Raw genomic sequence first — 27,288 nt, forward strand, 5'->3', positions numbered from 1 at the left:
AGCCGATGATAACGTCGAGTAACGTCCTGAAATGAATTTTATTGAAGAACCCTTAAAAGAACACACACAGACATAGACATACACACGCACAGATTTGAGTCGGTACGTTTGACGAAAAAGAAGAAAAAGTTGTTTGTTTGTATCGCGATTTTTTTCGAGTGCGCAAACATCGATCATAATGAGTTTCCATTCGTACGATAAGAAAAGAAACGCGAAATCGAGGCCGAAGGGAACGTTGTTTAGAATTCCTAGTTTTTAGTTCCTACACGCATAACTCGCGCGTTATTTAAACGAGATATAAACGGCGATTAGAGCGAGGAGAAAGAAAAATATATGAACGAAAAAAAGCATGCCGCACCAGAGAAGTTAACGCTAAACGTGACGTGAAAATAATAAAAAGAGAACGATTTTTAACGTTTGTATTAATAAATATTATTTCCAAATCGGTTGAGGTCAACAAACCGCTTGCCTGCTTTTCCGACGACGACGACGACGAATAAACGCGGCCTTTTCCGACTTGTCCTTCGCTTTCACGCGTTTCTCGCCAAAAAAAAAAAAAAGATATCAAAACAATAGTCGATTGAAATCAAAATAAAAAAAAAAAGAAAAGAAAAGAAAGAAAAAATAATTGAAAAAAGAAAAAGTATATCGAGCTCCTGAACATAATAATGGATAATGAGCCTGCTATCCACGCCACGAGGACGAAGGAACTACATGTAGGTAAGATAAAAAAAAAAAAAGGATAAAGATAAATGTAAGAGAATCGTAAGAAAAAAAAATATTCTATTGAATTTAACGCAAATAGAGTTAATTTAATACGCGATTGTTTTCACACATTAGAAAGAGATAAAAAATAGAGAGAGGATAAAGAAAATATCACGACCTCATTTTCTTTATTCCACATTCATATATCGATATAAAGAAGTTACGATAAATCAGATACAACGAAATATTCTCGACAAATTCTCATGGGAACGATAAACTTGTCGTACTTTCGACGTTCTAGTAAATTATGCGAATGAAAAATCTTCAGAGATTTGACATATACGTAATAATGTCGAAAGATTTACGCATACGTAATATTACATAAAACCTCTTCAAATCGACACCGTTTCACCACAAAATTATTATTCGAATGGTAATATGATAATTACACTCTCGAAAATTTAACAACTTTTGTATCAGTTGACGTCACGTGACGTAACCATACGACTTCGATTCCGGAAGATAACTTTCCAAAAGATTTCGATTGATTGCTCTTTCGCTTCTTCGTTGAAACATTTTCTATTTTAATAAAGAAAATAATGGAGATATGAAGAGACTAGTAAAAAAAGAAATTAAAAAAAAAAGAAAAAAACAAAAAAGACAAACAAACAAAGAAAGAAAAAAATCTATATAAAAATCTCGAAGGTTAAGGATAGTATCCAAGAGGATGCACGTCGATGTCATCAATCACGATTTCCCTCTATTGTCTTTCGAAGGGAACACTAACTGCGTAACATAAATATACAAGCTGTCTCTTCGTGTTTCTACAAACTATTCTCCGACCACGCATCCCTTTCTCTCTCTATCTCTCTTTAGGCAAGAGAAAAACTGACGAAATCGTCGAGTTCGTTTCTCGAAAATATCTCAACTTATCCTACGGCGAATGTAACAAAAGATTACTTACACCTATAACAATGAAGATAACGAAGCATGAGCCTAATCGGTAAGTCGAAATGACTCGATCTTTACGCAAATGGAAATATCGGTGCTTAACGATCAGACAGATTCATAGAGATCGATAGTCGCACGTGTTTCATTCCCTCGTCGTCATTTCACAAGCATCCATCCTATCAACTTTTACGTATCGTTATTTTTATTATTATTATTATTTTTTTTTTTTTTTTTTTTTTTTTTTTTATTATTATTATTATTATTTTTATTATTATTATTATGATTATCGAAAGAAAAGGATTGAGGCGAAGAAGAGGAAACGAAAGGTAACGATACGGCACCCTTCGAATGATCGAGATCGATCAAGCCGATAAATCGCTACCGTTAGGATGGATACTGTTTTCTTCGTGGAATGCAATATGGGTTCGGTTAAAAGCAAATCACGGAGTAGTAGCAGAAATAAAATGTCAACGATGTCGCGGCAACGATGTTGCACCAAAGAGCAAACGCATCCTTTTAAAAGGTTCTGAGATAGAGAGTATTGTTATGTGATCTGGCGTACCCTTAAACGAGCGAATTCTCGTTCTTACGTTCGTGACGACGTTGCCCTTTCCACGTCGGATCCGTTTTCAAAACCGACAACCGACATGATAATGTCTCTCATCCGTCTCTTATCCACGAAAGAGATCGAGAAAATTATAACGAGACCTAGTTAAATGGTACAACGATTTTATTATGGATCGAGGACTTTGAGGACTCGACGAAACTATTAGTCCGCCATATTGAAAGACACGAGATTATACAATTATAACATTGAACGTGTTGATTTAAATTCGTCAAAGTGTCAAAATAAGACGCGACGATCATATTTCAAATATAATATATCTCATTAAATGAAATAATCGCGATTCGTTAAAAATTCGAATGAGATTAAATGAAATTGAGATGATTATTATGACGTATAGCAAGGGAGAAAAAGAAACACATTTTTATGGATAAAAATTTCAATTTTTCAAGATTTAGATATAGAGGAGAGAGGGTCGATCGTGTTTTCCTTTCTAAATCGATGAAATATCGATGTCATGTAAATGTCGCGCTAAAACAGGAGTAGAAAGAGGAGAAGGAGGAAAAGGAGGGGAGAATATCGAGTAGAAGTTGATTCTACGAGGGCGAACGAACGATCGATGATTCTCAGTGCATACATCATCGGGGAAGAAGAAGAAGAAGAAGAAGAAGAAGAAAAAAAAGAAGAAGAAAATGGTAGCTACCTTTGCCTCTTGTTGTTCTTCTCGACATAGTCAAGGAACAGTAGAAGACAGTAGAGAAATACGGAGGGGGAAAAAAGCGTTCAGTTGCGCGGAGTATATAAGACACGGGGGAGCCAACGAGCTCGGTAGAATCTCTCCTAGGACAAAGGAGCTACGTGATTTCGTCGCGTTTCGATACACACACACACACACATATATATATATATATATACATACATATATATAACAAAAAAAAAGAAAGAGAAAAACGAGAGAAAAAAAAAAGAAGAAATAATTACGCAAATATAAATCTTCGTGTCTGCGATCGATCGACCGACCGACCGACCGACCGACCGACCGATCGATCGATCGTTCGTTCGTTCGTTCGTTCGTATTATAAGCTAATCGATCGTATTTAATTACCTTACGTACGTACGTGCGTTCGTGTCGTGTTCGTGGGATATGCCATTTCGAGTGTGTCGTCACAACAAGTGATCGTCGTTCTCAGCACCATCGCCATGGATCCTCGTCGATTTATCGTCGCACGATCGTTGGTACGTTCCATGTGGAAAATATAAAAAGAAAAAAAGAGAATTAGAAAATAAGAGGCAAGAAACGTTAGAGAGATCGAAAATCCTCATAAATCACAGAGAGAGAGAGAGAGAGAGAGAAAGGGGGAGGGGTGGAGAGAAAGAGAGAGTCTATCTCATCTCGTATCATCCTTTCGAATTATTACGTGAAATATATTATCGTAAATATATAGATAAAACAGAGAGTACGATTATCGTTCTTGTTTTATTTCTTTCTTTTCTTGTTTATTTATAAACAATACCAGGATTGACCAAGAAAAAAATATATACCTGCATACATACATATTTATATATGTATATATATGTATATTTCGAACGAAGAAGTATTCACAAGATTCTCTCGTGCATTTCATTCGAACGAACAGCTCTCGACCTCTCCACATGATCATAAATCCCGCGCGAATGTCGTGGTTCCCGTTACATTCACGCTCCTACTTACAAACGTAACCACCATAACAACGTTTTAGATTCTCTTAGCCGGCGAACGTCGCGACTGCAGTAATGATTTTTCTCTCGATCGAGGATGTACTTTAGCAATGAAATTATTATACCTTTTATCCATTGGTTACGTAGGTAACATTGTTTTTTTTCTTTTTTGTTTTTTTTTTTCCTCGAATATAATGAATCAATCGATCTTATCTCTTAATTAAACGTATAAATAATTCATACGTAATGCCTGTAATAAATTGTTAATAATTAAATGTGATTAAATGTCGAAGAAAAGATTTTTAGTTTGAAATGATAGTATGATATTTGAAATGTTTATATCGGGAAATTGATCGGATCGAACGAAAGCGTAGCCATTCATCGCCGAAGGCATTTAATGAAATCGAAAATAAATCTTTTCGATGAATGATCAAGGGGAATAATTAAATAGAAAGTACAGAAAGGTCTACCTATTCGAGGATGGTCCGTCTTCGTCGATGATGCGTGCCATCCCGATTCTAATCGTTGATTATACAATTTAACTTTTACCATCGCACGACGCATACCTCAACGTTGATCCTGGGTCATCGATCTCTCGAACGTAGCCACTATATGTAGATACATAAGTACCTTTCTTCGGCATTTCGTACATTTCAAATGATGCAATAATAATAGATGTGTAAAAGATGAGTGTCCGTTAACCATCATTTTCAACGCTCGAAGAGCGTGTTTTATCGATGGACGGGACAGGGGGATGGAAAGGGGAATTTTGATTAAAGGGAAAAGAAAAAACTTTTATTAAAACAAGTTTTCACGATACGGCAGGTCGCCGTTTGTCTTCTATACGCGACTTACTGTTCGGCTGAAAAATTGTCACCCGATCAAAAGGCCCCACCTTTCGCTCGTGGCTCCGGTGGACTTATTTTGAAGGCACCCTTCGAAGGTGGAAGTCAACCGGCAGGTTCGAGTAACATTGACGGAGTTCAAAGGGAAGAAAAGGAAGATATTAAAATCGTTGACGGTCAACCGGTTCGCGTTGTGGAAGGAAGTTTCTCTTATAAGAGCCCTGAAGGACTTCCTGTGTCTTTTAAGTATGTCTACTTATATTTTTTAATCAATTTTCCACTTTTTTCTTTACTTCTTCCTTTCCTATTTTCATATAACGAGATAATAAAAATTAATTATCGTTGCATCATAATTATTATCAACTTAACAAAAGGAGAAGAAGAAAAATATAATAAATAGAATGATGATGATGATTAAAATGTATAAACTCAAGGTACGTCGCCGATGAAAACGGAAACAAAGCCAGCTTCAAATTTGGTACAGCCGCTGGAGGTGGTAATGGAATTCCTGGAGGTGGTAATGGAATTCCGGCTCCTACGGGTTATCCACCGAGGGGACCACCCAATGGCGTTGGCAATGGCAAGGAACCAGGAATATATTTGCCACCAAGTTCCAATAAGGACAAGAACGTCGATAGAAAATATCTTCCACCGCAATAATCGATCTTTCTCGTACTATCCAATGGCATTTCAATCAGAAAGGATTGGAAAATGGATTTCAATGTAATCGATAGAGATGATCGATACGACGACCCTTCTACTTTTTAATTAACGATGCGTTCAAAGAAGAAAACAATCCCGCGTGAGCTCCATTTAAATCGACGATAATTTTAGAGAACGCGTCGTTTAGAAATATATATATATATTTCAAAAATAATTTATGACGACGTTAATGCGTCGTAATCACGGACTTAATATGTACAAAGATTCAAATCCGTATCTCTTCGGGAGATCACGTGATAATAAGAGAAAAATATATTTTTTTATAAATTTGTATCGTCCTCCATTTATTTATTTATTTATATATTTTTTTTTCTTTTCTTGGTTTTTCTTTTTTTCCTTTAACGATTCGCCTTTTTGACCACCTACGAAATTACGCGTTAATTCAACGTCTGCGGCATCTAAGATGCCGTACGAAGGGAAAACCTTGAAAAAAGAGAGAAATTACTTCTTCTTGAAGAAATCAGAGAAAAGCTGCTAATGTCGAACTACTTACGTATGATTCGACGCATACATATCGTATGAAATCGTACATTCGTATGAAACGCATTTACGTGCGACACGATTCGATACGAACATTCGTTCTCAAGAGTTTTCTTAGATAACTATGATTTATTGAGATTACATGGATTCGCCAATTATGAGTTTTTAACATTTATCCATATATATATATATATATATATATATATATATATATATATATATATATATATATATTACATTATTAATAATTCTTTATATATGCGTGTATGTATTCAGCTTTATTGTCCTTTTTTTTTTAAAAACGTTTCGCTTTCAAAAATTTTCCAAAATTTTCAACAATTTTCATTTAATTAAAACTAATTTCTAACTCGAAGGCCCCAAATAGTCCCACTTTGATTTCCTATAGTGGGTCTTGCGATAGAACTAAATAGAAAGTTATTAATTTTTAATTTCTTCGGCAATGACTTTGGTAACATATTAAATATATCCAAATACTCTATACGCGGCATATGTTCCAATTCTAAATACGATAATGCAGATATGTTATAACAACGACTTAACGACAAATGTTCTAATTTCGTCAAATTCAGAATATTTGAAATTGCTTTGTCGGTAAGTACCGCACAGTCGCTTAAATCTAATTCTATCATATCTGGACAGGATTTTACCAATTCTTCGACATCTAAAACATATATACATATATATACACACACAAACACACATATTCTTCGTAATATGTTAAGCATGTAAAAAAAAGATAATAAGAAAAAAAGTTCACTTACTGTGATCTATTATTTCTTTACATCCGGAAATATTAAAGCGAACAATAGTAGGTGGAAGCATTTTACATAAAATAGTAACAGGTTCTTTATCCAATGAACACCATGCCACGTTGAGTTCGGTTAAGCTGTAACAACGAATTATAACAATTTATTTATGACGTCGTAGACAATAAAAAAAATTATTTACCTTCTGAGTTTAAGTATATGTAAGACACCCTTAAGATCTATTCCCTCGCACATGCCCAAATTCAATACCGATAATTTAGTGCAATAACTTAATTCTTTACAGCATGCTGCATTCAAAGTACAACTTTCCAAAGATAATTTTTTTAAATGTTTACATTTGGATAATAAATTTGCCAGATTATCCGGTAATATCATTGCCATAGAAATATCTAAGTATTGTAATTTGTACGTATAATCGTTATCAAAATGATTATTCTCTTCTTTAATCAGAGATGTTATAATCTTTGCTTGTGCAAGTCTTAAAATTCGTACGCCTTTTGATAATATTTGTTGCAACGTAATTTCGTTTAAAGTCTTCCGACATAAATCTAAATTGTTCCATAATATTTCATTGTACGTTATTTCACGCCATCTCTTGCAAACCATCGTACACTGTATCTGTAATTTTTTACAAACAATACTTTTTTTTTTATTTTAACAATACCTTTTGCAATGACTTACTAATTTGCCCGAAAATTAATTCCAATAAAATATTCATGTATAAATATTGTTTTTACCAGATCTTTCTTAGGCAACCATTTAAATATTAATAATATTAATTCATTCGATAGTTTGTCATTAAAATCATCGTCTCCCACGCAGGATGATATACGTTTGTTCCTAAAGAAAAATATATTCCTAACGTCACCGACATTAGGGAAAACATTATCACTTTTTTTAATATTTTTAAAACGATTTATTCCTTTTCGCGAAGTATAAATATTTTTAGACAGAACAGACTTATCAACGACCATCTCTCTTGAAGTGCAAAGACTTTTTTCCATGCTTTAACAAATATATATATATATGTGTATATATCAATAAAGGAATTGTAAAATTTCGTAATATCAATATTTATTTTGTTCGTTATACACTCGTTTTTCAGGCACTAACTTTACATCTATTCGGGTTTCAATTTGAAACTGAAACGACTCACTGGTAACACTAATATAATGATAACCTTGCATAAGGATATATGAGAAGAAAATATTTACAATAACACGAATTCTAAATAAAGCAAAGATTCGTATCTTCTTTTTACTTCGGCTTAAAAGAAAATATCGTTAAGTCGATTAGAAATTATAGAAGGTAATTTTTCAAAAAAGGAATCGACATTTATCAAGCGAGAATAAATAGAAATATTTAAAATGACATAAATCTTTTATTCTTTTACAATGCATACAATATTACAATACAACAATTATTAGTTAAATACAATCACACTTGATGAACACGTGTATGCCGCATATTTATATATAAACATATATATATATATATATATATATATATATATATATATATATATATATGAGCATACAGTAAATCATGAATTGTTATATACAGCATCCCCTATTATGCAAAATATATATCATCTAATTTTAGTAATACTACCAAAGATGTAGTTCACCTTAAAAAAAAAAGGGACATCTGAGAAAGAGATCTGAATTAGGCACAGTTAGTGATCCAAATAGAACTATAAGCGTGTTATCATATTAATGATTTTTTTTCTTTTTGTTTTTTTTTATTAAATAATATGATCAGTCTCACAATGAAGGCCAGTATTATTATAAAAATAAAACCTTCTATACAATTTCATATTGACTTCATCATATGTTATTCGTAACATTGACTTTTTGCTAGAATTATATAATTGTATCACCGTTTTATTAATTTCAGTCTCGAACTCTAAGACCCCAAATACTTGTTCTTCGAACGCCAACTGTTGGTCTTGCGACAGAACTATATAGGAACTTATTAATTTCAGTTTCCCCACAATTAGATTGTACCGATTTTAACATTGGTTCTGACATCAAGCCAAACACATCCAAATACATTAGGCATGGCATATAAGCTAATCTGATATAAGTTGACGGTGGTATGCTATAACAACGACTTAATGACAAGTGTTCCAATTTAGAAAAATTTAGAAGATTAGGAACTGTATTCATGGTAAGCAGCGTACAATCGCTTAAATCTAATTCTACAATCTCTGGACAAGATTTGACCAAATCTTTGATATCTAAAACAGATAAATTCTGATTATAACCTCGATAACAAAATTATAGAACATTAATAAAAGAAAAGGAAAGGATGGAGAATTGTTTCACTTACTATCGTCTGTCATAGTTTTTCGGCATCCGGATATATTCAACCGTGTAAGGGAAGGCGGAAGTGATTTACACAAAAGAGAGACAGACTCTGCATCCAATGAACACCATGCCACATTGAGAGCAGTTAAGCTATGACAATTGTAAATTTTTCCGATAATTTACATCATGCATTATAGTATAAGTCTAAAATAAATACAATTGGGGCTACTTAAAGTGCTCAAAATGATAAAATTCACCAAGGAAAGTGCTTACCTCCTAAGTTTAATTAAATCTGTAACACATTCAAGATCTAGTCCTTCGCACATAGATAAATTCAACACGGTCATGTCAATATTTAAACTTATCGCATTACAGCATGCCATATTCAAAATACAACTTTCCAATGATAATTTTTTTAAATATTTGCATTTAGACAATAAATTTGCTAAACCATCAGCTGATATTACTGCCATAGAAAGATCCAAATATTGTAGTTTACAGACATAATTACTATTTAAAACTTCAGTGCTGTCTTTAAATATTGGATCTGCAATTTCAGCCTGGGCAAGCCTTAGGATTTGAACACCACGTGGCAATATATGTTCCAATGTCCCTTCATTTAATACTTTACTACCTAAATCCAGTCTACTCCATAATGCCTCGTCTCTTGCTATTTGACACCATCTTTTACATACTAACATGCAACGTACCTAGATTTAAACGAATCCGATGATAAATCATTTAGCAGAAAACACCAGGTCCTAACATTTGACAAATGTTATAATATATAAATATTCCTTACTAAGCATCTCTTAGGTAACCATCTGAATATCATTAAAATCATTTCATCAGATAGTTTGTTGAATTCGTCGTCTCCTTCATGTGACAATTTTCTTTTCCTTCTATACAAGTAAAAATGATCTAAACTATCCTTATTTGATGAAGCATTTAATTTTTTTTCTTTACCATAATCATCTTTAATATCCCCAAATACTTCAACCTCCACCCTTGAACCATAACCAGATTCATTCGTATGTCCATAATTGCATGGATTGTCTGTATCATATGGATCCTGTTCTAGCCTTTGATAAATATAAATATAACATTATGAATTAAAAATAGAATATAATAACGATATATCTCAATAATTAAAAGAACTTACAAAGTAATTATTATTATAGTAATTGTTACAAACCTTTCGATAGTGACAGTTTCAAAACTGGTACCTCTGTACAGAGATTTTTGTTCCGAATCGTAAATCCCATTATCATTTAATGGTAACCGTTTATTATTATCCGCATTAGTTAGAGAAACAGTACAATCCGGAGATTGTACTTTGTTAACGTTATCACAGTTGATTGCTTCATCCTCTAGCATACTAACTCCCATATCTTCTAATATTTCTGGCTCAACAAGACTACTATCAGCATTGTAAGACCATCTTGTATTATTCTTTGATGTACTATTAAATGTACTATTTAAGTTATTACAGCCATCATCCATACGTACTCGTTTACTGTAAAATAATAATTATTATTCCAAACAGATAAGAGAAATGATATCATGAATATTTGAAGATGGTATTATCTAAAAAGAAAGTTCTAACTACATAAGTAAATATAGAACAGAACCTGTTCCACCATGGTGAAGAGTATGTTTGTTGGCTCATCTTAAGCTCTTAGATTTTCACTTGAAAATGACAATGGTTTGTTTAGAAAGGAAAAGGAAAAAAGGTTAAATGGGAAATTCTAATGTGTGAGAAATGAAAAATTTTCAGAGATACTCCTAATATCTACTCATACAAAACTTTAGCGAATCTCTCAGAGGTATGACCGAGTATTAACTATATCCTGACACGACGAGTTAAGACAACAATAGAAGACAAAAAAAAATGTCAATAACTTCGATATTCGCAAGCGCGATTTATAGGAACGTATAAGTTACAGATACATCAAGAAAATATCACAGTACGTATCGGGATACGTTGAAGAGAATAGAATGAACAATCCAAAGGGGGAATCGAGTATCTTATCGAACGAATAAATAAGATAATTTAATGCCCGAGATAAAAGTAAATGCATTTTTCAAAAAGATACATGGTACACGTACGTAATCCAAAAATTGAATTTAAACGTAAAATATAGAGGAGGACGGTCACACTTTTCACAAAGGAACGAAGAATTGAATTATCAACGATTCTTTGTAACGAAATCCCATCCTATTCGGAGGGGGAATAAAAATGTGAAAAGCAAAGGCTTTTAACCTTACTTGGTACGCGCCAGTGCAGGCGTACACCTGTATCCCCCTCCCCCTTAAAAGCAACAGGTAAGGAAAATAAGGGTACGCCGTGAGGAACGTTGATTTCTCGATTTTCAAACGGTTCAATTAATAATACAATCGAATTATTCAATAACAAAAAAAAAAGATAAAGTTAATAAACCGACTTACCTCTCTGGCGGCGAAAATTCCTCGGAATTCTTGATATCCTTCTGACCGAGTCTCGTGTGCTCCACCATGCCGGAATTCATTTTTGGCGGAATATTCTCGCTCTATCTTTTTTTCAATCGACCCAAACTACAGCTTGCTTGAGAATTACGAGAAGCGCGAGAGCCGATTGCTCGAAACACTTCGAGATATTTCGATGGTTGTGCCAAACCACGACGCTGATTGGCCAATAGGCCAAATCGAAATAATATCGCTCTGACTTCTGATTTCGATCGATGCACTTCGATATTATCGTTGTAAAATTTTGGCGGCGAAAGAACAGGTGCATTATATTACAACACGCCAAGTGGGCAAAACTTTCGGTGTTAATTATCGAACGTGGAAATACGTTTTCGCTTCTAATCGTTTTGTAATCTGTGATAACTAATACATATATGAAAGGATTATATAAGGATTAATTGGCGGGAATATATACGTGAGTATTATTGCGCGGGAAAAATTCGTTCGTTCGTTGTTCGTTCGTTCGTTCGTTCGTTCGTTCGTTCGTTCGTTCGTTCGTTCGTTCGTTCGTTCGTTAACGTATAGGTTAGAAATCGCGCGCGCAAATTTACATGCGAAAAGGAATAAAAACTTTTAATTGAGAGTCAACGACCTTTTTCTTCTTCTTTTTTTTTTTTTTTTTTTCCATAGCGAATATTTATTATTCAGAAAGCATTTATTCTTCGTTACATGAAATTCTCCAAGGATTCTATTCCATTTTTCCTTTATTTATTTATTTCTCTTTTTAATACTCAAGACGATTAGGATTACGATTACGGAAAAGAAAATCGTAATAAAATAGACATTCATTCGCCATTTGGCCTATCCTTGGACAAACGATTTCTTTTATCGTAAAATTTATCCTTGGAATAACCTTCTCGAAGGATCGGTGTACGATAGGCCAATCGAGGATCAGGTACTTTCGTCTTTTTATCCTCGGCATATATCTTCATTTGAAAGCTCACTAAATCCGACGTTCTCTTGTGAAAATTAAATCTTTGATCCTTAGGTTCTATGCCTTTTTCGTGCCACCAGCCATAACTATGAAAATGCAATAGAATAAACGAAAACGAGTTGTTCGAATTAAAATAGGAAAAAAAAAAAGGATACTTTTTGTTTCTTCTAGTTGTTATTACGTGTGACTTGTCAATAACGGCCAACGATAAACTTCCTTTGGAATTTTCTCTTCTTCGTTGGTTAATCGTTTAATCGTATCGTCGACATCGATCTTCTGCAAATCCTCGAATTCTCTCGAATAAAATTTTGGCGTTACAAAGTTCGCTGCGAATTTAATCTCAGTATTAAAACATCGAATTTTTTTTTTTTTTTTTTTTTTTTTTTTTTTTTAACAATAACGACTTTATCGACCGAGTCAAAGGATCTATGAAAAAGTAAAGGATCACCGAAGAGAAAGAAAACATCGAAAATAATATTGATATAATAAAAGGTACCTACGTACCATTAGTTTTTGTAATGTAAGCATCCGATCGTCCAATTGGTTGTTGTTTGGAGAAACAAAGTTTGAAGGGTGGCTTATCCGTTTGATTTTTCGAAATCGTTTTCGAATCCGTTCGCGAACTCACCGACATATTTCACAACGTTCAAGTTAAAAAATAATAATTCTCTCTCTCTCTCTCTCTCCTACTTTTTGTCGCGTTGCGAAGTAAATACTTTTTTAGCTTGCTTTCTGTGTACGCTCAAAGAGGAGATAACACGCAATGTCAACGACACCAAGGGGACTTGTTTATTTGATCGATATTTCAGGGGATCGAATTATTAGAAACGTAAAAGGGAAGCTAATTAACATATGAAGTTGACAATATTTTGTCAGGTTTTTTATTTCTTTTTTTTTTTTTTTTTTTTTTTTCTTAAAAGAAAAAAATGGATAAATGAAAAATAAGAAAGAAAAAACAGTGCGAAAACAATTTCAGATACTTCTTTCTTTTTTTTATTTATTTACTTTTTTTTTCTTTTTTTTTTCAATGCTCCCATTAATAATGCATATATCTGAATAAAGTATACGATTTAATAATGATTAGTCTTAATAATGTTACAAAATCTTTTCAATGTTTAAGCACACTTCTCTCTCTCTCTCTCTCTCTCTCTCCCCCTCAGCCCTTATTTCTTTCCTTTGCGTTATTTTAAGCCAAACTTTGTTGTATTCGCACGAATTTCTACTCGTACGCGATCATTATTACATGTTCTAAAAGATCGCTACTTCGAATCAAAAGTTTAGCCATCTTTGTAAAAATCTCTCTCTCTCTCTCTCTCTCTCTCTTTCTGCTTTACCCTTTCCACGCTCGTCGTCTATTTCTCACATAGCAATGTACAAAAGTGTTCACTCGTATTAAGCAGAATCTTTGATATGAGCCAGTTGAAGTAAGAAATCAATCTTTATATGGAAGGCTTATTCATTGTCGGCTTACCAGCCAAACTTTAAATACTATTTTATCGATAAAACACGAGCATTCAATAGCCATTCTTAGATTTCACAATTATTATTGACTTTTTAAAAATGTATCATAATTAACATCGACTTTACTCCATTCTTTCTCTCTCTCTCTCTCTCTCTCTCTCTCTCTCTCTCTCTCTCTCTCTTTCTCTTTGACTTGTACTGTATAACCTTGAAACTCGTTTCAATGTTAAGAGTCCATTTTTGTTTGCGAAGAACGCAGAAAGGGAAAGATGCCAAATAATATATATATATATATACATACATACATACATACATACATACATACATACGTGCATACATACATACATACATATATATATATATGTATTATATGTATAATTAGCATTTTTCCTATATCTAATTCGTCATTAATCGTGTGAAATTGTTAACGAGATTAAATCGAAAATGCAAGGCGAAGACCTTTGGAATATGGCAGCGATATCGCCGTTGCATATCAGCATTTCCGTACTCTTTATGCGTACATACATACACATAGGATAAACATACTAATATAGTACAGTACTATCGCAAATCGTAATTTCAATTACGCCGAGATGAAAATATCAAAGGGAGCCGCCAGTTATCCATTAGTTATTCTAATATCGATGCTCTCGTCTAAAACGAAAAATCACATCCCCCGGATGCTGTCCATGTTTTTCTATTTATCCGTCATTAGATTAGATGAAATTAATTGCAGATCATTCCTTCTTTACGGACTAATGTTTTTTCTTTTTTTTCTTCTTTTTTCCTCTTTTCTTTCTTTATTTTATTTTATATACTTTTTTTTTCTGTTTTCCATTTTACGAATTACATACCATTACAGTTTTTGTTTTCAAATAAAAAGTGATCATTCAAAAAGTGATCAGGTCAATTTTTTTTTTCTCTCGCATCGACAAAATTAAGAAAAAAATCGCGTGAAAGAGGAACGTCGCAATAAATAAAAACTTAATAGATTGTAACGAAAAAGAAAAAAAAAAGAAAATGGTGAAATACTTTTGACGAAAGTAAATAAAGGAATGATAATACTTGTTTAAAGTTTCTTTTTTTCGTTTTTTTTTTTTCCTAAATAAAAATATGCGCTCTAATACGATCAGAGGACAGAATTTTTTCTAATGACGCCATTGCGCGATAAGTGTTGACCGCCTTTATCTTACACACCGATTAATCATTTTAAAAAGCAACTCGTTTTAGGTTTTTGATACTCGCGTTATTATTATTATTATTATTATTATTATTATCATTATCATTATTATTACTCCGAGCGAAAAATCACGATTTTATAAATATTCAGCTCTCTTCTATTCATTTTGTTGGACGATCTTAGAGGATTTAAAATCTTTCCTTCATTCTTTCCCCTTCTACCACCTTCCGTTCAACTCTTTTCTATATATCATTATACGCGTTATAATAAAATTATTTGTACGTTCATTAATTACAGTCTCAACATTTACAGGTTTTTCTAGGCTAGAAACGCGCGCATTTGAAAACTGAAAATGAAAAATCATATAACGCATCGTGCTTGCACGAAAGCTTTCTCTTCTTGATATTTTTTTTTTTTTTTTTTTTTTTTTTTTTTTTTTCAAGGAATCACTTCTTCAGCAAAAGGAATAAAATAGATTATTCTCATGATTATTATGGCATCATTAAAAGAAGTAGAATCGAGCAAAGAATCAGGCGAACACGTTGCGTTACTATATTATATTTTAAAGCTTCTTCTGAATATCCTTCTCTTTTTCTTACGCACATATATACACGTGCACATACATACTCTCTATTTTTATCACGCACTCTTCTAATTTTAAAAACGAATCATTCCCTCGGTTTTCATATTTCAAAATAAACTCCCACGTGTTGTATCGTTAAAAAAAAAAAAAAAACAGAAAAAAGAGAGAGAACAAAAAAAATAGAAATTATTTATGTCATGATCGCATCGTACGAGAGAGGAAAACTTAGAGTTCTCGTTAGTGCCACCACACAGAGGCCATTAAAAATTCTATATCTCAGAGTATATATTAGAAGTATCATAACGATTCCTTCATCTTTTTTTTTCTTTTTTTCTTTTTTTTATTCTATTTTATTATTTTTCCATTTATTTCATCTTGTTATCAATACGAGATTAATAATGACAAGGCATCTACTTGGATTTTTTTTTCTTTTTTTTTTTCCTATCAAGAAGAATCACTCGATCGGTGTTTAGATTACATATTTAGGTGTTCTTTTTTCTATGTCTTCTAATAGCCATATGAAAATTTGTGTGCACTCTAAATCACTTCAAAAGGAATATATATATATACATATACATACATGTATATATGTATATATGCATATGTGTGTGTGTGTGTGTGTGTATATTTTGTTTAAAATTCTAACGCGCAGAAGTGCATGTATGAAAAAATAAAAAATATTTTTTTTCATCTCTTTTCTCCTCCTTTTATCAATCATAGCTTTAGGATAAATCTTAAGAGCGAAGCATATCAAAATTAGCAACGTAAAATTATGAATTTATATAACACCGACATTCTCGGTGGGATTATACATTAAAATTATGAAGATTCATCGATGACCTTAGACACATCTTGGATCATTAAGAAAAAGAAATAAAAAGATAACAGATTTATTTCACGATAGATATGACCGGGTGATTATTAATCGATTTTGAAAGTGGCCTAAGTTAAAAATTAAAAAAAAGAAAAAAAAAAGAGCAAGTAAAAGGATTAGTCATACATCGTGTAATTCATATAATTAAATCATCGGTTTACGAATTATCCGTATAATTAAGTCATCGGTCTACGAATAAATTAACTTCTTTTTACATTTTTTTTTGCTTAAACCGCTTTCACAATCATCATTGAGATGATGGGGGGAGGGTTTATGTATTCATAAAATTCTCATAAGAATCGATTATGTAATATTATACAAATTGAAATTGTATATTTGTCTTTTTACTAATTTATATCAATTTGTAATAATTTAGATCGATCGATGATAAACTTGTAATTATCGAGATCAATAAGAGATCTATAATCGCGTGAGAAAAGTTAGGATTATTGGGAAAAAAAAAAAATGATCCGCGAATGAAAAAAAATCCAAAATGATTCAATAAACCTCGAATCTATTTACGCGTATCATTTTAAGATTAACGGGGAAAACAAAAGTAATGAAAATGAATGAAAATAAAGATATTATTATTTGCCGAAGATATAATGACAACGATAAAAAAAAAAAAGAATATTATTAATGTCGATGCAGGATGATGTTCATTGAAAAATGGCTGATTCCGTCACATTCTTTTTCTACTCTTAGGATAATAGGCACTATCGCTAATAAGGGTAAGTTCTCCGTATTTGAGTTCCCCTATTTATGGAGTAAGAAATTGATAAAAAAAATCGACGTCGATCTCAATGTATCGATCAGATAACTTGCATTTTCTAATTTTTCTTTTTTTGTTTTTGTTTTTTTTTTTTATCGTCATCTCATCTTTGACGTCATTGAGAGGGACTCGAATAATGTTCAAGAAGAAATTCAACGCGTTCGTTACAAATCCAATGTGATTATAAAATTATTCTAATGATAAATCATTTGAGATATTAGATAAAAGATATATAAGTACATATTTTATCTCATAGAGAGAGAGAGAGAGAGAGAGAGAGAGAGAGAGAGAGAGATAGAGACGCTGTTTTTAAAATTTTTTAATTATAAAAAAAATTTTTCTCTATCTCTCTAATATATTAACTTTTTCTATATCTTTATAGATAAAAAAAAAATGTATTAATAATTCAAATCCTAAAAAAAGTATCAAAATATCTCGGAACTAAAAAATATTTTGTAATCATCGAATTCATGTGGTCATCATTTCGATAGAAGATCGACGACGATTTTATGGCTTTTTTTTTATCTTTTTTTTTCTTCCTTCAGAAAAACGGATGTACGAATCGATGTACCAACGTCTTACTCTCTTTTCGAGTATATTATTATTTACAAAAATGCCATTAGAGCGTAGACAAGTGTGTGTTTACTGAAGACGGATTCATTTTCCACAAATATCCCTATTTTTTTTTTTCTTTAATAAAAAAAAAAAGAGAGAACGAAGGTCTCTTATATCTTCTCCTTCTCTCTCTCTCTTTCTCTCTCTCACTTTCTCCCTCTCCCTCTCTCTTAGTCTTACTCTAGCAAAGATCGACCGCGAAAAGCGATCTAAATATAAGTCGCTCGTTTCGAACGATATTGTGTGTATATATATATACATATGTGTGTGTATATATAAATGTGTGTGTATAAATATGGCAAAACACCATAGAAAAGTACATCAAATTTGATCAATTCTTTTCGATCATTAAAAAGAAGATTAATGGGCGGGTGGAGGATGTTCTTTGGAGAAACAAATAAAAAAAAAAAAATTACACCGTACAACCAATTAAAAGATGACCATGATTTTTCATTTTTTTTTATTTTTTTTTTGTTTTTTCTTTTATTTTATTTTATTTATTTATTTTTTTTTTTTTTTTTTTTTTTTTTTCATTATTATTTTCTTCTCAATCTTCTCACTTCATCGTATCGTTTTTTTTCCACTGGTTTGTTGTTATTATTGTTTTTCTTAGAAAAAAAAAAAAGAAAAAAAAATAAGAAATATAATCAAAATCTCACTCCTCCCGCACACTTATCACTCGCGATTTATATGCTGCATATTATTTTGTCTGTTTTCTTTTTTCTTTACTTATTCTTCTTACATACATCACACATTCCATACATATTTTCTCTCTCTCTCTCTCTCTCTCTCTCTCGTTCTCTCTCTCTTACAAAGCGAATAACGTTGGAACGAACGTTTACCGCAGCTTTTGTACTAAGTGATAGTGTGGGTTTATACAAGGAGTCGCGTACTACATATAAGTGTATACACGTCTTTCTGTATATGCATGTATTTTGTGTAATTGTATGTATAACGTGTTGCACGAATAATTTTATCGTTGCGTTATGCCGAGGCCTTGCATTTTATTTATTTATTTATTTACTTTATTTTATTTATTTATTTTTTTTTTTTTTCAATAAACGTTCTTCAACTCACTAACTAACAATAAGTATGTTTTTTTCTTTTATTTCGTTTTTGTTTTTTTTTTTTTCTTTTTTCTTTTCCTTTTTTATTTTTCAAGCACGATGAAAGGGGGATGATACCATGAATGGGGAATTAGACGCGAGTTTTTAAAGTAGAGAAATGAAAAAAATGAATCTCATATATTTTATCCCGCAAATATAACGAGATAATATTAATGTGAGTCTCATATTAAAAAATAAGAAATAATAAAATAATCGAAGAGTATCGGCACGGACGCAACGATAATATATCCTTAGAATATAATAATCTTACAATGCTATACAAGAAAGTGCTTGCTTTTTTTTTCGCTTAAATACTAATAGTTAGCTTTTTTTTTCATCTTATTATTATTATTCTTCTTCTTCTTCTTCTTCTTTCTCTTCTTTTTCTCTTTCTTTCTCGCAAACGTACATGTGTTTCTCTCTCTCTCTCTCTCTCTCTCTCTCTCTCTCTCTCTCTCTCTCTCTCTCTCTCTCACGCTCTTTCTTTCATACTTTATTTCATTGTTCGCTTTTTTACTCGCACGCACGCACGTATACATACACGCATTCGTCGTAACAACTTCTTTCGCAACATCGAATCATTACAATTACAGATCTGTATTATGGCCATTTGTATATTTTTTGTCTTTTCCTTCGTTATCATCTCAACATCATCATCATGATGATCATGATCGACTCTCTCGATTCTTTTTTCTCTCTTATCGTCATTTATACAATAAACTTCGATAATCGCCTTATTATTATTCTATGTATTTTCTTTTCTTTTTTTTTTTTTTGTTTATTTGTTCGTTTCTTTTTTTTGTTTGCTTCTTTACCTTATCTTACACTCTAACTTTCCGTTTTATAAAAGCGTCAATTATACATATACATAGCTTGTAAACGTAATTTGCAAATTTACATAGACACACACACGCTCGACGTGTTTCATGATTGGAACAATGAACTTACTCTTCTAAGGTATATTCGCAAATATTTATAGAACGATTAGATTTTTGTATTTTCTCTTTTTCTCCTTTATTATTTATTTATTAATTTTTCTTTTTTTTTCTTTTTTGTTCATTTTTTTTTTTGTTTTTTTTTTTTTGTTTTTAAATCGTTCAAACGTCAATTCATCGTGTATTTAACTCGCGAGCGTGCAAATTTTTTAGGGGTTTCCTTCGCTCTCTCTCTCTTGCATTCATTAATTATTAGAATATTATACAATCGATAGTTTTGTACACATCATAAGTTCAATTGCGCGAAGCTAATTCACAAGAGAAAATAATAGGATGGGGGGAAAAAAAAGACAAAGAAAGAAAGAGAGAGAGAAAGAAACAGAAAGAGACAAAAAAGGACGAATGTTTGCCAATAAGTACGATGATTGTTGGAAGGAAAAATAGTTTGATATATATATATATAAAAGCATTATGGAAACCAGCGAAGGAAACTCCATCGATCGATTTTAGTATCACTCGAGAAAAACGTTTATCGATTTTTATTGATTTTTATATATGAAATTTTTTTTTCTTTTTTATAACAATCAAACTAACGAAAATCATAAAACAACGAAAATCGATAAACATTTTTTATTGAGTCGTTGTTCTTATTAAATAATGACGCAAAGAACCTGGTCTCTCTAAAATCTTTGGTCTTACGAGAAGAGAGACCAATTGGACTTTTCTTTTTCTACTTGTCTCTTTTCTTTTTATATATATATATATATATATATATATATATATATATATATATATATATATTTTTATACATAATATTTCCTTTTTCATTTTAATTAATATCCGTGATAGATCAGGATCTCTTTTCTTTCTTTATTTATTCATATATATATATATATATTTTGTTTTCTTTCGCAAGAGTTCCATTTAATTATTTGTATATTGCTTTTCTCGTCTCTACGTCGTATTATACACGTACGTACGATATATCTCTTTTTTAGTTGTTCATTTATTTCTTTTTCTTTTTCCTTTCGTATTAATAAAAACCACTACACGATTCGTGAACATAAATAATAAAGTCAAAATTAAAGCGTCGTTATTACGTTTAAAGACAAAAAAAACGACGTCGTACCATACTTTCTCTCTCTCTCTCTCTCTCTCTCTCTCTCTCTCTCTCTCTCTCTCTCTCTCTCTCTCTCTTTCTCTATCCGATCATTATATGATTTATGACTAAAAATAAAAAGAAAAAGAAAATAATGACGGATATTGTATGGCTGGTTGTGAAGAGAAAAAAAAAAAGAAGAAAACAATAAATTCATCTCTTTTTTCTATGTCGTACGTGTACGCGTATTTTTTTTATTTCTTTTTTTATTTATTTTTTTTTTTTTGCTTTTTTTCTTTTTTATTTTTTTTTTTATTTTCTTTTTTGTTTATATATATAATCGTTTGTATTTTAAATAATACTTCAGGGTTGCATCGCTGCCGGAAGGAAGAAGAAAGTTTAATGTACAATTGTACACAATATTCTCGTATGTGTGTTTATATGTGTGTATATGAATTATGTAAGTATATGTATGTAGTGCAGCTCAACATCGTTAACGATTGAGAATAACTTCATCAACCCTGAAGGCAAATCTTTTCGTAGGCTTATAACAGACCTACGTAATACACAGGATGTTAGATCATCACCTCTTTTTTTTTATATTTTCTTTTTTTTCTTTTTAATTATTTTTTTTTGTTGTATTCATTTTTACGTCTCTCTCTCGCTCTCTCTCTCTCTCTCTCGCGCTCTCTCTCGCTCTCTCTCTCTCTCTCTCTCTCTCTCTCTCTCTCTCTCTTGCTTAATCCAAATCCGTGAAGAGCTTAGATCATTAACATCAATGCATAATAACGTGTGCAGCTTTTTTGTCATCAGCTGCCCTGAGTAAAAATTCGTCCACCATTGACAGTATAGCGATCATACACCCGTACATACAAAAATAAAAAAAATATATATATATATATGTACGCGTGCAAGATGATCTTTGACATTTTCCCGAATGATCATTCGAAAAAAATAACAAATTAATACATTTAAAAAGAAAGATAGATAGATAGATATAAGAAATCAACGAATATTTTGGATTGTAGCGAAACAATGTAGAAACGAGGAAAAACAATCAACAATAACAACAAAAGTTTGGCGTGCATTCTCTCTCTCTCTCTCTCTCTCTCTCTCTCTCTCTCTCTCTCTCTCTCTCTCTCACTCTCTCTCTCTTTCTCTTTCACACAACATACGCGCGCACGCGCGCGCGCGCGCGAGTGATATTTCGTTTAAAAACATTTTTATCACTTTAACAAATTAGCACGCATATAACATTCATTTATCCTCTACGAGATTTTTTTTTTTTTTATACTCGCGACTAATTTCTTTTCTTTTATATTTATTCTTTTATATTATTTCTCTTTTTCCTTTTCTCCTTTTCCCGTTTTAACAAAGCACAAAGATACATATAATACGATTTAAAAATAAAACAAAATAAAATTAAAAAGAAAGAAAAAGAAATATATGCGAGAACAGTTTTTCTATCGTCTAATTCTAATCGATCGCCACTGCCGTTAGGTGGGTGAACATCATTCGCCGCCATTTGGTCGATAAAACTCTACAAAAATACGTAACAGTAACTAACAGGTGGAATCTAATCGCTAGAAAATATCTTCCAGCTAGCGAGTTGTTTCTCTCTCTCTCTCTCTCTCTCTCTCTCTCTCTCTCTCTCTCTCTCTTTCTCTCTCTCTTTCTTTCTTTTTCTCTCTCTTCTATCTTTTTCCTCTTTTATCTTTTTACTCGTCTCCTCTCGTTTGTTTTGTTTGTTTGCTTGTTCGTTTGTATTTTTTGTTTTATTATTTTTTTTTTTTCCTTTTAAATCATTATGTATATCATTATTATTCACTTACGACGCAGGTACAAATTTTTTTTAAAGTTTTTCTCTTTTTTTTTTTGTTATTTTTTTATTTATTTATTTTTTTTTCTTTTTCCCTTTTTTTTTGTTTTTTTTTTTTGTTTATTACTGAAAGTGAATTTGTCTCTTATGAACTATTTTCTACAATATACTTAAAACACCTATAAAAATGGCATTCGTTCGATCTTCCTTCTCGCCTTTCTTCTTTTTTGTTCTCTTTTTTTTTTCTTTCTTTTCTTTTCTTTTCTTTTATTCTTTACAACTCTTTTCTTGGACCTTGTTTCAAAACCTTTTACAAACTTCCGATCTAGCCCTTTAGTAAACGAGAGCAAAACCATAATACAATAGTTTACAACGTACGCTCTGAAAAACTCCATTTTATACATAATAATATTTTGCTTCATTTAAAAGAAGCAAGCTCTTTTGTGTTCTTTGAATTATGTCCAAACAGCAGTCATTATTAATGGAAGAAAACTTTCTTTCTCTTTGCCTTCGCGCGCCTTCCTCCTTTTTCTTTTCTCTCTTTTCATTCCTCTCATTAAAATATATATACATATATATATATATATATATATATATATATGTGCATATATATGTATGTATATATAGATAGTTTCTTTTTTGTTTTTGTTATCGATCGATTCATTCAAAAGATTCCGGATTAATTCGAACGATGATTCGAGCTGCAGAGTACGATGCCCAATTTCCTTCATTTTTTATTTTTTTGTTCTTTTCTTTTCTTTTTTGAAAGCACGACAATTCATTTTCAACGTTAGTTTTACGCACGCGCAATTTCTTTCTTTTTCTTATATATATATATATATTTTTTTTGTATCCCTGTACAAATTCTATGTGAGTGTGTATTCCTACATACTATCATCATAATGATTAGCAAAAGGCCAGGAGAGTTATATCCGATAAGAAGTTACATCACTACTACAAAAACTATTTCAACGGTCGTCACAAGTCCGAATGATCTATATTATGTATTGTTTTGTTATATGTCGTTAGATTCGCATATCTCGCGGAGAACAGCCAACTGATGTGAAATCAATTCTTTTTATTTTTCTTTTTTCTTTTTATATCTTTTTTTTCTTTTCTTTTCTTTTTTTTATTTATTATACCATCTCTTCTAATTGTTACGCGATATGGGATGTGTTGTCGTGTAGTTTTTCTTTCTTTTTCTTTTCTTTTCATTTTTTTTTTTTTGCTTCGCAGCATACACAACGGAATAAGAAGCATATGGTGTATCACATAGAACACACGCAAAGGAAAACGTTCCAACTCGTGTGCTTCTTTTTTTTTTCTTTGTTTTCCTTTATAAATAATAATAAATATCAATGATTTTGGAATATATTATTTCGTCCATATTCGACAAAGTTTTATAATTTCAACGATGGGAAGAGGATTACGCGAATCGTAAGCTCCTGAGCACGAGTTGGAGTTTATCCAACGTAGACATCCTATTCTTCGTAAGAGAGGACAGTTATCGTCGCGTCAGGTACAGGAAATATAAAAAAGAAAAGGAAAAAAGAGGGTAGAGAGAGAGAGAGAGAGAGAGAGAGAGAGAGAGAAGAGAATGATGCCATGTCGATACAAGATGAACTTCTTTCGTCGTAGATGTTATTTCCAAAGTACTGTATCGTGATAACTGTCGTCTCGTACACAAAAATACGACACTACTCTATCACTACAATGCGGACACATATATCGCGCATAGAGAGAGACGTTGACAGCTTGGAATATAGGTGAAAAATTTCATATTCGCGGGACAAAAAGAAAGAAACAAGGTTAATAGAAACAAGGCAATGAAAACGTTTGTTGTTTTTATCATACTCGCTTAATACAATACAGAACTATGAAATATTTTTATCGTAGGTTCTTTTTTTTGTTTTTTTGTTTTTCTTTCCGCCGTCATCGTCCTTTTTGTAGCGTTGTAATATGATTATTCTTATTATTATTGTTATTATTATTATTATTTCTTTTTTTTGTTCTTTTTAACCGCACACTTTTTCTTTTTTTTCTCTTTGCTTCTTATACAAGCCAATTTCATTCTAAATCGAATGAAGGAATCGCTTACATAGACTAATAATCGTTACTCGTTCTAAGCCGCTCGATAAAAGTATATTACACCTTTGCGATTCCAGAAAGGGAAATAGTAGCAAAGACGAATTATACTCTAAAAAGAAGATCGATTTAATTTCTCTCTCTTTTAAAATTGTCAAATTTCAGCCACTTGGGGATGCGATAACAGAATTATTATTCTGACATTCGATCAAACTTGAGCGTGCCTTGATACGACGTTGCATAAGTCTGCTCTCGCTTGGCGGCGACAGACCATAAAGTTGAAAGGAATCTTTACCTATTATTCGATTCTTCCCGATGATTTTCGAATCGTTGAAATCGATGCTCGAATTAACCGAGCCTGACTTTTGACGCGAACTAGTATCAAATTCGCTGGAAGAATGGGTCGCACAGTGCTTGTTGCTATTCTCCGATAATTCACTATTGGAGTCGGACATGTGACCGTAAGGATGATTGTCGTCATCGGTAGATGACGTGGACAGTCTTGGCTCCCTATTCTCCGTCAGCTCCTCCAAGTTAATGGAAAAGTGTTGAAGTACCACGCGATTTACAGCCATTGCCGACTCAGCGAACGCTGAGAGCTCTCGAGCAGAATTATTTCTTCTGTAAATGGAAGAAAGGAAAAGCGCGCACGGTTAAGTCAAAAACCAATCAATCAAATTTGTTGTGCTTCTATGTCAATTGGGAAAGATAAACAATAGTTTTACCTAATGATATGAGGAGTTATAAGAGATTGTTCGCTATTGTCGACCGACGCTGGCCCAGGATTAATCCACGGATGTTTCAAAATGCATTCCGCACTGAGCCTTTGATGAGCCTCCTTTACTAGCAAGCCTCTAATTAAATCCTTCGCGTCCTCGGATATATTTCTCCATTCTTTGTCAGGAAATTCGTACCTTCCCTCTTGAATACTGGTAAATAGCAATTCCTGACAAGCCTGACAATTTTCTCCTCTCTCCCAACCGCAATCGGTGCCGCAGTTCCCGTAGAAAGGCGGATAGCCACATAACAAAATATACATTATCACGCCGAGACTCCAAAGATCGCAACGTTTGTCGTAATAATTTGTTTCGCCTATGAATGCCTCGACTACTTCCGGAGCCATGAATTCGGCGCTTCCAACTGGCGTCAATAATTGTGGCGTTGCTACAGGACTGGATAGTGAATTGTTGAATTTTATACCAGAACCCAAGTCAAAATCGCATACTTTGATAGGAGTTAATTTGTCCGGATATACGCATAAGATGTTTTCCGGCTTGAGATCCCTGTGTGCGATTCCTAAACAGGAAAGAGAGGGAAAAAAAGCAAAATAAGTAAATCCTTACATTTTTTCATAAAGATAGGATCTAGAAAAAGGAGAAAAAAAAAAAAAGAAAAAAGAGAAAGAAAGAAAAAACCGATAGATACAAAAAATCTCAGTCTTACCCTTCTTATGAAGGAAATTTAAAGCACTGGCGATCTCACTGACGATTTGACTTGCTTCTCTCTCACTAAAGTGCACCTTCTCTTGAATCCTGTTCAATAGTTGACCGCCATTGATTTTTTCAAAAACGAGATAAAACTTTTCCTCGTCTTCGAAAAATTCAATCAACTGTATGATATTAGGATGTCCCTGGCAATGGTGGAATGTCTCGACTTCCTTGAAAACTCTAGCACGCGCATGTCCAGGAATCTTATCGATGATCTTCACGGCATATTCCAAATCCGTGTACAGGGATGTACACGATTGAACCGAGGCATAGGCTCCTTCTCCAAGCACCTCTCCCGTCAATTTGTACAAATCTGCAACACGATAAAATCATCAATGAGTATGGAAAAAAAGACGATCGAAAAGGAAAGATCAAAAATCTTCCCCCTACCCTTCCCTCTCTCTTTCTCTCTACTATTTCCTGCTTAAACTTTTCGAGAAAATCTTTTTCTAAAAGTTCTTGCGTTATCCATTCAACCTACCGACATTATCGTAACAAGAGATCCCAACTCCAATCTATATAATTTTTCTTTAATTCACGTGGCCTCATTTAACAACGATTGGTGACAATATCCACGTCCACGTCTGACGTTATCTCTCCATTATCGAAACCCCAACGACGTATCCTTTGAAATCGATTATAGCCAACCAAAAGGGTATATAATATACTTCGGCATTGCAGCTGTGTGTGCGTGTATATGTGTGATCTTCGCGCGTCTAAGGTGGATCGTACGAAATACGATTAATTATTAGGCATCGATTCATTAAGC

General features: G+C 32.5%; 5 protein-coding genes across 9 annotated transcripts in view; 1 reads left to right on the forward strand and 4 right to left on the reverse strand.

Annotated features, from left to right (window-relative positions):
- The first annotated feature begins 598 nt into the window (after window positions 1-598).
- On the forward strand, window positions 599-5,758 carry LOC124426214 (larval cuticle protein LCP-22-like). The gene is made up of 3 exons (XM_046967628.1): window positions 599-3,457; window positions 4,745-5,010; window positions 5,199-5,758. The coding sequence occupies exons 1-3, from the start codon at window positions 3,422-3,424 to the stop codon at window positions 5,422-5,424; spliced, it is 528 nt and encodes a 175-aa protein (XP_046823584.1). The 5' UTR covers window positions 599-3,421; the 3' UTR covers window positions 5,425-5,758.
- Window positions 5,759-6,211: 453 nt separating this feature from the next.
- LOC124426016 (S-phase kinase-associated protein 2-like) lies at window positions 6,212-7,995 on the reverse strand. Its single transcript, XM_046967212.1, has 4 exons — window positions 7,493-7,995; window positions 6,937-7,373; window positions 6,750-6,874; window positions 6,212-6,649 (listed from the first exon to the last, which is right to left on the reverse strand). Exons 1-4 carry the CDS (start codon window positions 7,757-7,759, stop codon window positions 6,324-6,326), a joined length of 1,155 nt encoding a protein of 384 aa, XP_046823168.1. The 5' UTR covers window positions 7,760-7,995; the 3' UTR covers window positions 6,212-6,323.
- Window positions 7,996-8,297: 302 nt separating this feature from the next.
- Window positions 8,298-12,282, reverse strand: LOC124426014 (S-phase kinase-associated protein 2-like). Of its 3 annotated transcripts, none has more exons than XM_046967209.1 (6): window positions 11,513-12,182; window positions 10,260-10,580; window positions 9,867-10,146; window positions 9,338-9,774; window positions 9,087-9,214; window positions 8,298-8,994 (listed from the first exon to the last, which is right to left on the reverse strand). In XM_046967209.1, the coding sequence occupies exons 1-6, from the start codon at window positions 11,590-11,592 to the stop codon at window positions 8,648-8,650; spliced, it is 1,593 nt and encodes a 530-aa protein (XP_046823165.1). In that variant the 5' UTR covers window positions 11,593-12,182; the 3' UTR covers window positions 8,298-8,647. The 3 variants fall into 3 exon arrangements, with proteins under 3 accessions (XP_046823165.1, XP_046823166.1, XP_046823167.1); XM_046967210.1 differs by lacking the exon at window positions 11,513-12,182 and adding an exon at window positions 10,696-11,016; XM_046967211.1 differs by having other exon boundaries at window positions 8,907-9,010; window positions 11,513-12,282.
- On the reverse strand, window positions 12,163-19,512 carry LOC124426017. The gene is made up of 3 exons (XM_046967213.1): window positions 13,008-19,512; window positions 12,685-12,829; window positions 12,163-12,589 (listed from the first exon to the last, which is right to left on the reverse strand). Exons 1-3 carry the CDS (start codon window positions 13,135-13,137, stop codon window positions 12,355-12,357), a joined length of 510 nt encoding a protein of 169 aa, XP_046823169.1. The 5' UTR covers window positions 13,138-19,512; the 3' UTR covers window positions 12,163-12,354.
- Window positions 19,513-24,774: 5,262 nt separating this feature from the next.
- The window catches only part of LOC124426020 (MAP kinase-interacting serine/threonine-protein kinase 1-like), a 31,126-nt gene continuing 28,612 nt past the window's right edge, over window positions 24,775-27,288 (reverse strand). For all 3 annotated transcript variants that reach the window (XM_046967221.1, XM_046967223.1, XM_046967222.1), the window contains 3 exons: window positions 26,476-26,832; window positions 25,758-26,328; window positions 24,775-25,653 (listed from right to left, as the gene is read on the reverse strand). In XM_046967221.1, coding sequence (XP_046823177.1) covers window positions 25,194-25,653; window positions 25,758-26,328; window positions 26,476-26,832 — 1,388 coding nt within the window. In that variant the 3' untranslated portion in view covers window positions 24,775-25,193. The remainder of the gene's footprint in view (window positions 25,654-25,757; window positions 26,329-26,475; window positions 26,833-27,288) is intronic.

Source organism: Vespa crabro, chromosome 8 (assembly GCF_910589235.1).
Source record: "Vespa crabro chromosome 8, iyVesCrab1.2, whole genome shotgun sequence".
NCBI classification, from domain to species: Eukaryota; Metazoa; Arthropoda; class Insecta; order Hymenoptera; family Vespidae; genus Vespa; species Vespa crabro.

Bases quoted from the DNA above. Each gene is read 5' to 3' on its own strand.
- LOC124426214 (XM_046967628.1), top strand. From the start codon at position 3,422: ATGGATCCTCGTCGATTTATCGTCGCACGATCGTTG. The intron at 3,458-4,744 runs GTACGTTCCATG...ACGATACGGCAG, and splicing joins TTATCGTCGCACGATCGTTG to GTCGCCGTTTGTCTTCTATA. The intron at 5,011-5,198 runs GTATGTCTACTT...TATAAACTCAAG, and splicing joins GGACTTCCTGTGTCTTTTAA to GTACGTCGCCGATGAAAACG.
- LOC124426016 (XM_046967212.1), bottom strand. From the start codon at position 7,759: ATGGAAAAAAGTCTTTGCACTTCAAGAGAGATGGTCGTTGATAAGTCT. The intron at 7,374-7,492 runs GTAAAAACAATA...AAAAAATTACAG, and splicing joins GGTTGCCTAAGAAAGATCTG to ATACAGTGTACGATGGTTTG. The intron at 6,650-6,749 runs GTAAGTGAACTT...TATATGTTTTAG, and splicing joins TAAAGAAATAATAGATCACA to ATGTCGAAGAATTGGTAAAA.
- LOC124426014 (XM_046967209.1), bottom strand. From the start codon at position 11,592: ATGAATTCCGGCATGGTGGAGCACACGAGACTCGGTCAGAAGGATATC. The intron at 10,147-10,259 runs GTTTGTAACAAT...TATTTATCAAAG, and splicing joins GAAACTGTCACTATCGAAAG to GCTAGAACAGGATCCATATG. The intron at 9,215-9,337 runs GTAAGCACTTTC...CAATTGTCATAG, and splicing joins GATTTAATTAAACTTAGGAG to CTTAACTGCTCTCAATGTGG.
- LOC124426017 (XM_046967213.1), bottom strand. From the start codon at position 13,137: ATGTCGGTGAGTTCGCGAACGGATTCGAAAACGATTTCGAAAAATCAA. The intron at 12,830-13,007 runs GTACGTAGGTAC...TTAAATTCGCAG, and splicing joins TTACATTACAAAAACTAATG to CGAACTTTGTAACGCCAAAA. The intron at 12,590-12,684 runs GTAATAACAACT...GCATTTTCATAG, and splicing joins CCGTTATTGACAAGTCACAC to TTATGGCTGGTGGCACGAAA.